General features: G+C 45.5%; 1 protein-coding gene across 1 annotated transcript in view; it reads right to left on the bottom strand.

The window, feature by feature from the left end:
- Nucleotides 1-16,583, bottom strand: part of DNAH1 (dynein axonemal heavy chain 1) — a 117,633-nt gene that overhangs the window by 16,777 nt on the left and 84,273 nt on the right. Inside the window, exons 55-64 of the mRNA XM_068253183.1 lie at nt 15,453-15,638; nt 13,712-13,903; nt 13,455-13,622; nt 11,244-11,435; nt 8,675-8,806; nt 8,454-8,579; nt 3,134-3,253; nt 1,159-1,308; nt 886-1,046; nt 45-270 (exon numbers count right to left, since the gene is read on the bottom strand). Of these exons, the coding sequence (XP_068109284.1) occupies nt 45-270; nt 886-1,046; nt 1,159-1,308; nt 3,134-3,253; nt 8,454-8,579; nt 8,675-8,806; nt 11,244-11,435; nt 13,455-13,622; nt 13,712-13,903; nt 15,453-15,638 (1,653 nt within the window). The remainder of the gene's footprint in view (nt 1-44; nt 271-885; nt 1,047-1,158; nt 1,309-3,133; nt 3,254-8,453; nt 8,580-8,674; nt 8,807-11,243; nt 11,436-13,454; nt 13,623-13,711; nt 13,904-15,452; nt 15,639-16,583) is intronic.

The following is a 16,583-nucleotide window of genomic DNA, read 5'->3' as shown; positions in this document are numbered from 1 at the left end:
AGCAACTGCCGCAATAGAAGGTTAAGTCTGGATCCTTTACTTACCTTAATCTCGCCCGCCTTCACCTTGGAGGCCTCCAGGACTTTGATGAGGTCCACATCATCCACAGGATTCCCCTGAGAGGAGCTGAGACGCATCAGGATCTGGTCTTCAATCTCCTTCAGCTCTTGCCGCATTTTAGCATTGGATAAGATCAGCTGATTCTTTGCTTCCTCCAAGTCCGGTCGCTCTTCTGCCACAACTTGTCCCAAAAGTTGATCTTCCAAACCACTGTGGGGGCATCAAGTAGTTGATAATTAGGACCGGACAGAAGTAGGAAGCAATTGATCTCTAGAAAACTTTTTTTTAAAGAAAACCATCGTAAAGAGGCCATATTTTTATCAACCAAATGACTTTACAGTGGTGAATTAGCTATGGTCTTCCCAGTAGTAACATATGGCTGTGAAAGTTGGATTGTAAATAAGGTCATGCATAGAAAATTGATGCTTTTGAAATGGGGGTGTAGAGAAGGAGAATTCCTGGAATCCCTGGACTGCCAGGAGATTCTACCAGTCAATACTTAAAGAAATAAAGCCAGAATGTTCACTAGAAGGGTTGATACTAAGATTAAAACTTAAATATTTGGTCACATAATAAGAAGGCCGGATTCTTTAGAGAAATCCTTGATGCTTGGAAAAATTGAGAGCAAAAGAAGAGGATGGCAGAGGCTACGATGAACAGATAGCACATGAACATGCCTATGCAACAGCTAAAAGAAGCAGTGATTAACAGACACATCCAACATGCAAAAGTACCTATGGTCATGATGAGTTGGAGTCAACTAAACAAATAAGGGCGAATTAATTAGAAAGAAGAATTTGGAGTGTCCTGATAATATTCCTTTACCTGGGAGATAGAGTGAAGTTGATGAGGGTGACTTTGGTGCAGATCTCAGGGGGATAATGTGGATTTGGCAGTTTGGTGGTGATGTACATCCTGAAGTCATCATGATAAGGAATGACGGTGTCACCCAGTCGCAGGACGGTGCTTCCCTGCTGCTTGTATGTCTGTGGCAAAGCAAGAGACACGGAAATTAGTGGAGACCAAGGACAGAAGACATGGATGATGTCACTAGTAGCTACCAAGTAACCAAGAGAAGCTACAAAGCATGTTTGTGACCTGTTTGAGTAATACAGGTTCCAGGGCGGGATCCAGTTCTTCCCCAACATTCTCCAGCATGAATGGCTTCCCAAAGCGAATCGCATTTTCCAGGCTGCGTAGAAGGTCGCGGTCACTAAGCTTTACCACATCCAAGCCATTATCTTTCTCCTATGATAGATGAAGTCAACGAATGTCAGAGGGAACTTGTCATATCAAAAATCATGACTCTTCTAGCAATACTGCACGTTCTCTGCTGTCAACTGAGATCGCTGCTGTCCACAGGGCAGGGCCAGTTCTAGGCTTTTTGCTGCCTGAGGCAAACTTGTGAGGATCGGGAATGATAGCACAGCACCCAACAATTCACTCTGCTTCATTTAACCATTTCAGTCCGCGGGTATTTTTCACCTTATGGAGAGAAATTTTCACCTGTCAGCGCTTCTCCCTTTAATTCCCCAATAACTTTATCACTACCTATCACAGTGAAATGATCTATACCTTGTTTTTTCCGCCACCAATTAGGCTTTCTTAGGGTGGTAAATTATGCTAAGAATTACTTTATTCTAAATGCATTATAATGGGAATAACAAGAAAATAATTACATTACAGTTTTTTAAAATAATTCATGCTACCATAATTAAAATCCATACATTTTATTTGGCCATTTGTCCCGGTTATTGCAACGTTAAAATTATACCCCTAGTGTAATGTATGGTGACAATATTTTATTTGGAAATAAAGGTGCATTTTTTCAGTTTTACATCCATCACTAATTTTTAGCCCATTATTAATTATATGCCCTGTTGACATAGATAATAATATATTTTTATTCCCCAAAATCAGTAGGTGTGTTTTACTATTTGGCCACAAGATGTCCCTGCTGAGCAAAAATCCCATTAGCGTACAATTTACGCTAATTGGGATACAATGTATCACTACATTGTAACCAGGGAAGTGATATATCCAATCACATTGCCGGCACAGAGATTATGAATGGGAACATTGTTCTAGTTCATAAAATTAACGATCGGGCGGCGGAAACCAACAGAAATCAGCGGCGGGAGATGTATGTAAAGAATAAACACTGTGTTTATTCTCGGCGGACATGCTTGGATTGGCACAGAGGACTTTTGTCCCCTGCAGCCAATCGTCCCTGCTAGCAGCAGCAGCGCAATCGCGGGAATTGGCCCGCATGATCGCCTGCAGACCCCCCAAACTGCAGGGATGTGACTGGCGCATCCCTGGGGCTCTAGCTGCTGCAGCTGCGGACGTGAAGCTCACATCCGTGCGGCTGAAATGGCTAATATTCTCACATGACATGCTGCAGCTCCACACAATAGCACACTTGCTGGCTGTGACAAACAAACTGCTTACCCTCAGCCACTCCATTCCTCCTCAGTCAGGACAGCAGTGCCACCTCCTCCCTTCTGCTGTGCAAGTCAAATAAGACACTGCTGATCTCCTGCCTCCCCCACCTCACTGAGACTCCTCACACAGCACAACAAGCTGCTTTTCCCCAATGATGACCTCTTCACCTCGCTCGCTCTCCTGTCACTTCTCCTACTCTGACTGCATGCTGTTGGTGTAAACACACTACAAACATGCTGCCCCTGTAATCTCTGACGCAAATCTTTCACCTTGCTTCATGAGAGAACCGGCCCTGCCACTGAGTCTCTGCTGTCAACTGACACCGCTGATGTCAACTGAGACCCCTGTTGTCCACTAAGTTTCTGCTCTCAACTGAGACCGCTGCTGTCAACTGAGATTGCTGCTGTCAATTGAGACCACTGCTGTCAACTTTATCTCTGTTTTCAACTGAGACCGCTGCTATCCACTGAGACAACTGCTGTCAGCTGAGTCTCTGCTCTCAACTGAGACCACTGCTCTCCACTGAGTCCGCTGCTGTCATCTGAGTCTCTGCTGTCCACTGAGACCATTGCTAACATTTGAGTTTCTGTAGTCAACTAAGATGGCTCTGAATGTGACATGAGCTTACCAGGTTTTTGATCCAGCGATTGGCCTGTCCTTGAGGATCGATGAAATGAGACCAGCGCTGAGAATACTGCACAATGACACCATTCTCCACGGACAGCGTGTCATTGGGAAGACCTGCAATCTGAGATAGACGGTGTTTAGTGTGACATGAAGTACATGAATCTATTCACCCTTACAGTCCAGAGAATCAGGGGAAGTCAAGGACCATCAGACAAGATGGAGGTCCAAGTACTCCCATTCCAAGCCTTCGTTTCTGAATATTTTTGGAAGTAATTTTGGGAAACACAACAGAAATTAATAGAACTTAAAGTGGAATTAAAGTGGAATTTCAACTGAAGCATTTGTCTTCTGTGTCCCATAGCCTGAAGCCAGCAGAGTACAGCATGCTGCACAATTAACGCAACCCACGGTAGATGGATAATGTGAGCATTGCATTGGTAATGCGATTTATGATACTTGCTTAAAGGGAACCAAGCGCCATTTTTTTTCTCCAGTTTGTCCTGGTTTCTAATAGCTATAGAAGTTGCCATGTTCCCCTGCCCCTTCTAGCTGCCCATTATTTATCCAGGGGAAGGTGTGAAGATAGCATCTGTGGCTTCTATATCTCCTATATGTCCTATCTCTCCCCCCACCCCCCTGCTGATAAAAACTTTTATTTGCTGTACGCTAATGTGTGCAATAAATTAATTACATCAGTGCTTATCTGCCTCAAATTTCTGCAGTCGGGCAGGCCTCAGAAGTAGGGTAATAAGGGCCTCTGCTAAACTTTTAAATGTAAAAAGGATAGGTAAAATTGAAGTTTTTTTTAAAATAATGAGGCATGCATTTTAAATGTGCTATTGAGATGCCCTGGGTTTACTTCAATGCACAGAACCATAACAACTCTTGTGTTAACCATGTACCTTGGATTGTGCTAACTGCACAATGCGGGGTACCTTGCTGGCATTCGTACCAGCAGGGCCGGGCCGAGGCAGAGGCGAGAGAGGCTCCAGCCTCAGGGCGCAGTGTAGGAGGGGGCGCACAACTCACTCAGCTATCATACGCTGTTGTGGTTGAAGCAGAGACAAATAAGAAACGGGGATACATGGCAGATAACTAGAGATTAAGGTGTTGGGGAGGTTGTGGGCCTTGTGGCGCCTCTTAGTCTAATAGCAATCAGTGTGTGACAGCTGGGGTGGGAGGGATGAGGGGAGCACTTTGGTGTCTCAGCCTTGGGTGCTGGAGGACCTTGTCCCGGCTCTGCGTACCAGTAATACTGCCATGGGCTGCCTGTGCATAGAAATATTACTATAGGTTTGTGCATCAAACCTAATCTTACCTATACCAAGTGGTACATGGTGAGCACAGTTTTCACAACGGGGTGTATGAGAATAGAATGCTGACAAACATTAATCTATAGCATCATATAACTGATGGGCTTAGTTCCCCAGATAAAGTATAGAATGCAGATGAATTAGGTCTGCTGCAGAGCATTGGAAAAAACAACTGATAACAACTCAACATCTGAACAGTTAAAATGCAATTGGACGTTCCACTAAATAAGAATCAATTGCAAACACTTTGTACTGTGTGTTTGTATGAATCACTGACACAATGGGACAGGAACTCAATCAAAAACAGAAGACTGGACAGGAGAGCCAAGGTACCTGTACTGTATGTCCTTTCATAAACTATTCCTCTCAATTAACCTCCCCGGCGTTCTATTGAGATCGCCAGGGAGGCTGCGGGAGGGTTTTTTTTTTAATAAAAAAAAAACGATTTCATGCAGCCAACTGAAAGTTGGCTGCATGAAAGCCCACTAGAGGGCGCTCCGGAGGCGTTCTTACGATCGCCTCCGGCGCCCAGAATAAACAAGGAAGGCCGCAATGAGCAGCCTTCCTTGTTTGGCTTTCCTCGTCGCCATGGCGACGAGCGGAGTGACGTCATGGACGTCAGCCGACGTCCTGACGTCAGCCGCCTCCGATCCAGCCCTTAGTGCTGGCCGGAACTATTTGTTCCGGCTGCGCAGGGCTCAGGCGGCTGGGGGGACCCTCTTTCGCCGCTGCTCGCGGCGGATCGCCGCAGAGCGGCGGTGATCAGGCAGCACACACGGCTGGCAAAGTGCCGGCTGCGTGTGCTGCTTTTTATTTGAAGAAAATCGGCCCAGCAGGGCCTGAGCGGCAGCCTCCGGCGGTGATGGACGAGCTGAGCTCGTCCATACCGCTCAGGAGGTTAAACACTGATCAGGAAAGCCACAGATCAGCCCAAACCAATGTTTACTATGGCAAGCTGAAATAACGTACTTCCCCATTCACACACGCCATCGGAATAGCGGTTAAAGGGATTCCAAGGGGAGGCTGACATATTTATTTCCTATTAAACAATGTACATTGCCTGGCTATCCTGCTAATGCTCTGTTTCTAATATTTTTAGCGATAAGCACTGAACCATCATGCAGATCAGAGGTTTCTGACAAAAATCTGACAAAATTAGCTGCATTCTGGTTTCTGGTGTGATTCAAACACTACTGACCAGAAAGATCAGCAGGACTGCCAGGCAACTGGTATTGTTTAAGGCCCCTTGCACACGGTAATCCCAGCTTCCTGCCCAGTGTGCTTTGAATAATAAAACTACATCTTTTGATCCTGAATTCTTTGTGATATGCATGCATGACGAGGGGGGTGGTTGGGGGGTGGCTAGAGGTGTGTCACATGTCCTAAAGTGTCCCTCTTTCTTTTTTTAAAATGTTGGGAGGTATGGTTTAAGTGAGCTTTCACCTTTAGTAGTAAAATCACTAAGCTCCAGACACCCTGATACTGTATTCATAGAACATTGCCCCTATTCAATTTACTTTTTCACCTGAGTTTTCTCCTAGGTGATATTTGTACACCTTTGCAATAACACGCTTTTTAAGCCACCAGCAAGCAAGAAAATACTTGAAATAATTTTGAGAGTACCTGTACTTTTTCAACTGCTTTTCAGTGCTTTTTTCAATTGCAAAGCTCTGAAAAGTTGTTTTAACCACTTGAGGACCCACCCTTTACCCCCCCCTTAAGGACCAGCGCTGTTTGTTGGAATCTGTGCTGGGTGGGCTCTGCAGCCCCCAGCACAGATCAGGGTGCACGCAGAGCGATCAGATCGCCCCCTTTTTTCCCCCCTATGGGGATGATGTGCAGGGGGGGTCTGATCGCGTCTGCGTGCAGGCATGTTGCGGGGGGGGGGGAGGGGCACCTCAAAGCCCCCCTCTGCGGCGACATTCTCCCCCTCCCTCTCCTACCTCCCTTCCCCAGAGATCCGGGCTGCACAGGACGCTATCCGTCCTGTGCAGCCAGTGACAGGACGTCCCCTGTCACATGGCGGCGATCCCCGGCCGCTGATTGGCCGGGGATCGCCGATCTGCCTTACGGCGCTGCTGCGCAGCAGCGCCGTACAATGTAAACAAAGCGGATTATTTCCGCTTGTGTTTACATTTAGCCTGCGAGCCGCCATCGGCGGCCCGCAGGCTATTCACGGAGCCCCCCGCCGTGAATTGACAGGAAGCAGCCGCTCACGCGAGCGGCTGCTTCCTGATTAATCAGCCTGCAGCTGGCGACGCAGTACTGCGTCGCTGGTCCTGCAGCTGCCACTTTGCTGATGCACGGTATAAGCGTGCGGTCGGCAAGTGGTTAAAGGAATACTGTAGGGGGGTCAGGGGAAAATGAGTTGAAGTTACCCGGGGCTTCTAATCATCCCCCGCAGACATCCTGTGCCCGCGCAGCCACTCACTGATGTTCCAGCCCCGCCTCCAGTTCACTTCTAGAATTTCAGACTTTAAAGTCTGAAAACCACTGCGCCTGTGTTGCCGTGTCCTCACTCCCGCTGATGTCGCCAGGTGTGTATTGTGCAGCCCCAGTATGGTCTGTGCCTGGGCAGTAGGCTCCTGGTGACATCAGCGGGAGCGAGGACACGGCAACGCAGGCACAGTGGTGTTCAGACTTTAAAGTCTGAAATTCCAGAAGTGAACCAGAGGCGGGGCCAGAGCATCGGTGAGTGACTGCGCAGGCACAGGATGTCTGCAGGGAACCATTAGAAGCCCCGGGTAAGTTAAACTCATTTTCCCCTGACCCCCCGCTACAGTAGTCCTTTAAAGAGGAGCTGTTAGGTATAAGGTCTCAGAGAAAATAAACACATATATCAGTAGCTAAATATAGGCTGTACTTACATTACATATGCATTTCACTGTCCAACTTTGGATTTCACAGAATTTTTATATAGTATATGCAGAGAATGATGCTCCTGACAGCTCATGGCAGGTTCCATGTTTGTCTGTCTCCTATGAAGCCAAATGTGCGGTCATGTCCTCCCTGCTTCCTGATCACAGAAAAGCTCGTACTGAATAACACTAGTTTGCAGTGAATATTAATGAGCCATGTGGCTAGGAACAATAGCGGACTCCTGCAGTGTACTCTGTCGGGAGATTTATCAGTGCTGTGCGCTGGACTGAGTTACATGCTATTGTTACTTGACCCTGTAACTTCTCATTAGCAGCTGAGGGGAGGGCCCCAGAATGCTTTGCAGTATGGTTTGCGGCTTGCGTCCTCTTAAGAGCTTGGGTCTAACAGCTTTGCTGATAAGCACACATCAAATGAAAGAGAGATTTTTATCTTCACTATTGCCTTTTTGGCTTCCGTCTAAACTGTTTAACACAGGAGAATAGAGGTTTAAATTAGCTTCTGCAGCCTGACAGTTACTCTTTAAAGAGAAGATGAAAAATTATGTTTTTAGGTAAAAAAAAGAAAAGAAAACATTAACTGAATGATGACCAATGGTCCATATGCAATTACCGTGTTTTTCGGCATATAAGATGCTCCAGACTATAAGATGCACCTAGGTTTTAGAGGGAAAAAATGTAGTAAACCTGGTGCGTCCTTGGCCCATATGCAAATGACTTTTTCACCTAAGTTTTTACCTAGGAGATAATTTTTCATCTTCTCTTTAGAGTACTACAGGAAATACAATCTGATTTCATTTTGCCATGCCACCCCCCCCCCCCCCCCCTTCAAATTCCAGATCCCTGTGCAAATGCCTAAGTGTCTAGATCAAGCCACTAGCGAGTACTTCTCCCACTGATCTACTCATGTCAGGTACTATGTATTATAAGCACATTATGGGAAGGGGTTCCTTAGGGTTTATGATTTTTTTCCACTTACTGAGGAATATTAATTTAAAAAACACATTCTATTCTTATTTCTGTGTTTAATTAATTACAATATTCTAGCCAGTGACACGTGACTGCTGCATTTTAGTTAACCCTCATAGTAACAGTTTATCAACATATGGCTGATAACTCCACAATAACTTACTTGCCAGGAACGGATCTTAACAGGTTCTCCAAGTGTCCCTATCAGAGATGGTTCCTGTGTGCAAGGAACATTCAGTTCCTTTAGTTTCTTCGTCCACTGCTCAAACAATGCTGTGCGATACTGGCCCTGAGGAATGACAAGAGAGACACATCCAATGACAGCTACACAAGCAGCAGCCATATGTAAGCACTCTAAACACAACCAAATCCCAACAGACTTACTGTGAAGGGACCCAGGTATGCTAAAAAGCCAGCACAAAGCAGCAGATCTCCAGTGATGTTGACTAGAAGATTCTCCAGGCTGAGAACGGTTTCTTGCCAACGTTGCCTCTCATCAGCGAGTCCAGTAATCAGCTACAGCACAGGTGACAATGAAGACTATAAGGAATAACAAACAGGGCAACAAGCAGCAGCACCCTGAGAGCTGAGATGAGTTGAGGCCTGAGACAGTTTATATTGTTTGTTTGAGGAATGAAGCACCATGCACTCTTGGATGAGTAATGAAGCATCATGCAATCTTCAGTGAGGAATAAAGCACCATGCACTCTTGGATGAGTAATGAAGCATCATGCACTCTTCAGTGAGGAATGAAGCACCCTGCACTCTTTGGTGAGGAATGAAGCACCCTGCACTCTTTGGTGAGGAATGAAGCACCCTGCACTCTTTGGTGAGGAATGAAGCACCCTGCACTCTTTGGTGAGGAATTAAGCACCCTGCACTCTTTGGTGAGGAATGAAGCACCCTGCACTCTTTGGTGAGGAATGAAGCACCCTGCACTCTTTGGTGAGGAATGAAGCACCCTGCACTCTTTGGTGAGGAATGAAGCACCCTGCACTCTTTGGTGAGGAATGAAGCACCCTGCACTCTTTGGTGAGGAATGAAGCACCCTGCACTCTTTGGTGAGGAATGAAGCACCCTGCACTCTTTGGTGAGGAATGAAGCACCCTGCACTCTTTGGTGAGGAATGAAGCACCATTCACTCTTTGGTCAGGAATGAAGCACCATGCACTTTGTGGTGAGGAATTAAGCACCCTGGACTATTGGATGAGGAATTAAGCACCCTGCACTCTGGTGAGAAATGAAGCACCCTACACTCTTAGGTGAGGAATGAAGCACCATTCACTCTTGGCTTACGAATTTAGCACCCTGCACTTTTGGGTGAGGAATAAAGCACCATTCCCTCTTGGGTTAAGAATTTAGCACCCTGCACTTTGGGGTGAGGAATGAAGCATCATGAACTCTTTGGTCAGGAATGAAGCACCCTGAACTCTTGGATAAGGAATGAAGCAGCATGCACTCTTTGGTGATTAATGAAGCATCAACCACTCTTGGGTGAAGAATGAAGCACAATGCACTCTTGGATGAGAAATGAAGCAGCATGCACTCTTTGGTGATTAATGAAGCATCAACCACTCTTGGGTGAAGAATGAAGCACAATGCACTCTTGGATGAGGAATGAAGCACCATGCACTCTTTGGTGATTAATGAAGCACCAACCACTTTTGGGTGAAGAATGAAGCACCGTGCACTCTTGGGTAAATGATAAAGCACCATGCACTCTTGGGTGAGTAATGGAGCACCATTCACTCTTTGGTGATTAATGAAGCACCAACCACTCTTGGGTGAAGAATGAAGCACCATGCACTCTTGGATGAGGAACGAAGCACCATGCACTCTTGGATGAGGAATGAAGCACCATGCACTCTTGGATGAGGAATGAAGCACCATGCACTCTTGGATGAGGAATGAAGCACCATGCACTCTTGGGTAAAGGATAAAGCACCATGCACTCCTGGATGAGTAATGGAGCACCATGCACTCTTGGATGAGGAATGAAGCACCATGCACTCTTGGATGAGGAATGAAGCACTATGCACTCTTGGATGAGGAATGAAGCACTATGCACTCTTGGATGAGGAATGAAGCACCATGCACTCTTGGATGAGGAATGAAGCACCATGCACTCTTGGATGAGGAATGAAGCACCATGCACTCTTGGATGAGGAATGAAGCACCATGCACTCTTGGATGAGGAATGAAGCACCATGCACTCTTGGGTAAAGGATAAAGCACCATGCACTCCTGGATGAGTAATGGAGCACCATGCACTCTTGGATGAGGAATGAAGCACCATGCACTCTTGGATGAGGAATGAAGCACCATGCACTCTTGGGTAAAGGATAAAGCACCATGCACTCCTGGATGAGTAATGGAGCACCATGCACTCTTGGGTGAGGAATGGAGCACCATGCACTCTTTGGTAAAGGATAAAGCACCATGCACTCCTGGATGAGTAATGGAGCACCATGCACTCTTGGGTGAGGAATGGAGCACCATGCACTCTTTGGTAAAGGATAAAGCACCATGCACTCTTGGGTGAGGAATGAAGCACCATGCACTCTTGGGTAAAGGATAAAGCATCATGCACTCTTGGGTGAGGAATGAAGCACCATGCACTCTTGGGTAAAGGATAAAGCATCATGCACTCTTGGGTGAGGATTGAAGCACCAACCACTCTTGGGTAAGGAATGGATGACCATGTATTATTGGCTGAGGAATAGAAATTAATGCACCCTCAGTTGAGAAATGGAGGCTCATGCATATCCTTTGCTGAAAAATGTAATGCCTAAGCACTCTAGGCTAACATCATGTACTTGTTGCTGAGGTGAGGCCTCTTTGACAAACAAGATTTGGGCTGAATGGCTCTGTCTAAGACAAGAAAACTGGAAGCAGGTGTGGGTGATAAAGAAACAGAGAAATAAAAGACTATTGGAATGTTGGTGTCTATTACCTTGTCGGCACGGCCCAGCTTCTGTTCACACTGCTCACATTTCTGCTCTAGCTCTTCTTTCTTTGACACACAATCTCGGTATTTGGCTTGTAAGGTTGCAATTCCCTCTTCTACTTCACTCAGCCGAGCCTTTGCTTCATCCAGAATTTTTTGTGTCACTGCTAAGTCCTCCTGAGATTCTTTCAGTGCTTGCTGCAGAAAAGACCAGAATATCTTGTGAAGCAACCATTCTAGGTCTGCCAACATTCAACAGAAAATCAGCGCATCAGTTCACACCAGCAAGAGGTGAACACATTTTCTGGAGCCTTTTTGCATCGACATGCAGTGTCGGACTGGGAGGTAGTAAAGCTGAGGAAAGCCACTAACTGGCCAAGTAGCAGTAATCAAGTGTTGCTGCTCGCAGTAAAGACTTGCTAAAGGTTTCTATTGGGAGTGATAATGTGGTTTCTGCTGCTTGGGCACCAGGTGGATTTCCTCAGTTTTTTGACCTCCCAGTCCGACACTGTCAATATGTGAGCTTTCTGACTTTCCTGTCCTGGGCTAATGCTTGACCCTTCAAGCAGCAAGTCATACAAGCGAGCAACTGAAGAATAAAGACTAGTACCTGTAACTAGCCTTTAATTCATCTTAGTGGAACTGCCAGTGAAAGCAACTAGTCACTAACACTTGCAGCTGGTTGCTAGAGCTAGCAACTATTTGCATCTCTAGTTGCTATGACTAGCAACTATCTCGTTGCACCTAGTTCCTGTGACTTATTCACCTGTATGACACAGCTTAAAGTGCCACTCAAAACTACTGAACACAGACAGAACTGCAGTAACTGAAAGAGGCTCCGGAACTGGACTTTTCAATAAACTTTAAGGGAAGAAAGACCCCATTTTATGGAAAAAAATGTCATCACAATTTGTGGAAATCCTAAAAAAAAAAAGAGTTTTATTTGGTTTCCCTTTGGCAGTGTCTACTACTTTATGGAGAGCTACCTCAGCAGAGCTACACTGTAGTCTATTCACAGTTGCTGATGAGAAGTAATTGTGCACATTTATCCTAAACAAACCCAGAGCACAGAGAAGTAAATGCCTTCAGCAACTATATGTGGAATAAAGACTTTTTATTGTGTGCTGTGCAAGAGTTGGGGTTCGCATTGAGAGGTGTGTTCAAAGCCCAAAGCAAGCTAGGCCATCGAAAAATGCAAATTATTAAAGACTACATAATCAGAGGAAGCCTACAGTACCCTGACCATGCGTCCTGTTTTACCTGGGATACGTCCCAGGTTCAGGGTCCCCTGTCCCAGGCTGCAATGTGTCCCAGGTTATGTCCCACTTTTGGCCACCGGGTGTCCCAGCCGTGGGACTCTGTGGCCGTATGAGGTAATGTTTGCCTCATTTACTGTTTGCGGAGTCGGAGTAATCGTTTTCTGCTGCATTTCGTGTCGGAGGTAACAGTAGCTGCATTTCATTTGTCGGAGGTTGCTGTAGTTATTATTTGATGGTCACAGAGACTGCATTTGCTACTTTGAGGCTATGGCTGCAGCATTTGGCATTTTAGGGGCTCATGATTAGTAAATGGTATGCTAATACTGTAGCATCAGCAGCTTCTTCAGATTTTGTGCACAATCTAATCCCACCCTAGTCATCTTCTCATGTCCTGCCATATGATTATGTATTTATATAGCACTGGCATCTAAGGCAGCACTTTACAGAGAATGTAGTCATGTCCTTGGCGGAGCTCACAATCTAATCCCGGCCATAGTCAAAGTCTAATGTCCCGCCATATTATTATTATGTTTTTATGTAGCACTTGCATCTTTTGCAGCACTTTACAGAGTACATAGTCATGTCATGGACTGACATCCATGATGCAAATGTCCCATTTTGCCACATCATTGTGGGAACAAGGCTTTCTTATGTGTTTAGGGAACATTGCCTAATTACCTGTAGGATCACTCTGTCTATCTGTGTTTTGGGGGGAAACTCTGGCCTACTGCCTCAGAGTTACATTACAGTTCGCTCCGCCCACACCATGTCATGGACATGCCCATTTTCCCTCCACGGTCATAGACACGCCCATTGTTCGGAGCTGAGCACTAGCACCCCCCTCCCGTCCCAGGTTGAGCCAAGAACAATCTGGTCACTGTACCTACAGTGAAAACTCAATGTCTAAATACACCATCATTACAAATATGAATAAAGACTACATCACACAAGTACTTACTCGTTTGGGTTCCACAGCCCGTGCTACAAAGTGGTACTTGTACATAGCCCGTACCCACTGGCAGATGGATGTGCAGGCCTTGGAAACCCGTGCAATGGCAGCTGGCTGGAACTCCTCATTAGCAATGTATGGCTGAATGGCTTTTATGACGGTGTCAGGAATGTTATCCTGGTGGTAGAAAGAGTCTCACATCACAGAATTCACACTCTTATACTGTAGTCTATAGATTCCTGTGGTAGTCCATTCATTGTTCTTACCTTGTCAAATTTAAATAGTTCCTCCAGGAACTTGCCTGGGTCCTGCAGAAGCCCCCTCCCCGGCTCCCAGTAGTCATCAACTTTGGTTCCTGGCATTGCTCCAGCCACTTTCTTTGGCTTGAGCCCCCTCATTATGCACACGGCTTCAATAACAAGTTTTACACCCACTGGGGGGCGCTGCATCGCTCTCACCTGAGAACAAAGTTTAATTTTTAGAGAAGTTATTTTCAGATAATTGTTGTCCTTGTGCTCAAAATTAGAAGTTAACTACGACTTGAGGCGGGTTGGTATTAATCTATAAAATTACTCTGGACAATACTGAAGTATGAAAGACCCCCAGAGTAATGAAAACACAATAAAATATACAATTGAGAAGAAGGGGGAACTTAACTCCTAGAAATACACATCTCAGAATGTAGTATGGCATTAAGGATTTTATCGACTCAATTATAAAATGATGCGCATGTTACACTTACTCCGATTCAGTAATTAACTGTCCAATATGCCAGTAATGGGTTAAGGGCTGGTTCAAATGGATGGTTGTATTACCAGTGGCTGCAGCGCTTGTTGTTTAAGCACTGCCATTTCAAGTGAATAGGCAGCGCCGTTGCCCACCATTTACTGTCAAGTGTGCAAAAACCCTGTTCTTATGCCTATTTATTCAGGTTGCTTCCAGGGTCAATTACTGCTGGGTGAAAAAATATGAGCGCTGCTAAAAGCCACTGAAAGACATTATGTTTTTCTGCACGCTTGCAAAAAAAGCAATTAACGAGACCCCACCAGAAGCCCGTGAACCGAGCCTTCCTTCCTTGGTCTTGAAGAGGCTTTTTTTTTCATCGTAGTGTGACATTTTGGAAATATGTTTTCTGCCTTTATGGCAACGAAAGTGAGCCACATTCTACTAAATTTGGTGGCTTTCCAACCAAGTCCAAGAGGGTGTAGACCAATCTTTCCCAGCTGTGCTATAGTGGTTGATTACATATGGCAACCTAGGATGAATGAGTATAATCTCCCCATTCACCTAATTTCCCTAATTTGCTTGATGCTACGCAATGATAAGTTACCTGTATGCAACTCTACTACAGCCCACTATTTATCCCAAAATGTGGAGAAGATGTACCTCAGGTGACTTCCCTATACCCCTACTGTGGAGCAGATGAACTGGGAGGAGGCCACTGTGGTCCCCTCACTAGTTACAGTATATCGCATATATGATTTCCAAATGCCTTACCAAATGTTTGAATCCTAGCAACCCTACCTGTTGGAGATGTTTTGTGCCCTTTCCTTTTTCCATATAATTTAGAACTGCCCTATTATCCTACCACATTGGAACAAATCATGGACTTCCGACATGATGAAATAGATTTCCCTATTACTTTGAACCTGTTACACGGACTCACCAGCACAAGGGTTGGAGAGTGGAGCTAGGCATTTTCTACACATGTAAAAGCTCTGCCTCCTTTTCAAATGCTGCACCCTGCTGCAATTTTGGATAGTCAAGCCAAATTGAAAGACTGGCGGGGGGCAGTCGTGCTGCTGTGTGCAGCAGGGATCGCTCTGCCTGTGAATGCCTATTATTTGGAGACCTTCCAGGAGAGTGACCTGTGAATAGTATTTAACGCAGCCCAGAATTTCAGTGGCAGCAGGGTGAGCAGTCATTCAGCTCACCCTGCACCCAACTTACCTACTCATCCTCTGGGTTGCTTTTTCTGTTCCAGAGTTTCTTCCTTAGTTTACTTACCTCTGTGACATCATTCCTGTTCAGAGACTTCAGGCTGGCGAGAGCAGCATCCAAGGCTGGGAGAGCTTCATCCAGGTCTTTCTGGGCATCATCAGCAATCTCTTGGGCTCGTCTGGCCTTCTCTGTGGCTTTGGCCTCCTCCACCTGTACTGAGGCTCGTGTGGCTTCCGCCACTACAGTGTCTTCCTAAAGATGAGAGGAGGAGAAGGTTTCAAAGGAACAAATAGTAATCAAAGGATTTGATATAAATGCAGTATGACTGGCCAATAGTTATTCTATTGGTTCTCCATATTATCTCCTGCAACAACTAAAAGGTTTTTCTTTACTTACCTAAATAGTGGGAATCTTCTACATGCTCCAGAGGCTTCCCAGATCGGCTTCCACTGCTGATCGGTATCCTCTGCTGCTTCACAGCCGCGCTCCCTTCTGTGTCTGAGCACAGCCGTACTGCGTCTGCGTGAGCATGGTCCATGCAAGCATAGTAGTGTGAGGCTGCTCAATCACAGAAGAAAAAGCCATGAACAAGTGGCTTCATGCTAATGGGCAGGTGCAGACAGTACTTGTGCATGTGCAGTTGTGCTCGTACACGCGCAGGTGTGTGGTCGCAAAAGCATATTCCACAAGCCTTTAAATATACTTAGAGGGATGCTGCGCAAATTGGAGGGCCACCGGACGATTGGGGAAGCCTCTGGACTTCCCCCTACTAAGGTATTCTTCTTTTCTATTTCTTTTTTTTGCCGCTTCAGGTACGCTTTAAAGGAAAACAAGACTTTTGTGGAAAAAAAATAAAAATTATTCCTCAAGTAGCCAATCTGATTGAGCATCTGAACAGAAAGTGGAAAAATGAACAGCTCAAATTGTATACAAACTGAGTTTGGCTGTGTCTTTTACCAAACGTTGTACTGCTGTTGCAAGTAAAGCATATGCAGAATCATCTGAAAAGTCTGGAAATTCATAGCTGGATGAAAACTAAAATGTAAAGGTCATTTTTAATAATATTAAAGTGTAGCACACTTAAACTTAAGTGTGCCTAAAATAACTTAAAATGATGCAATGATCAATAATGCAATGTATTTATTTTATCCACACGTGCTTATAGAGAGCAAATAACCAACTACATTAGCCTGTCTC

This window comes from Hyperolius riggenbachi, chromosome 9, assembly GCF_040937935.1.
Source record: "Hyperolius riggenbachi isolate aHypRig1 chromosome 9, aHypRig1.pri, whole genome shotgun sequence".
Classification (NCBI taxonomy): domain Eukaryota; kingdom Metazoa; phylum Chordata; class Amphibia; order Anura; family Hyperoliidae; genus Hyperolius; species Hyperolius riggenbachi.
Note: the sequence above shows the minus strand (reverse complement) of the source record. Positions and strands in the feature narration are given on the sequence as shown.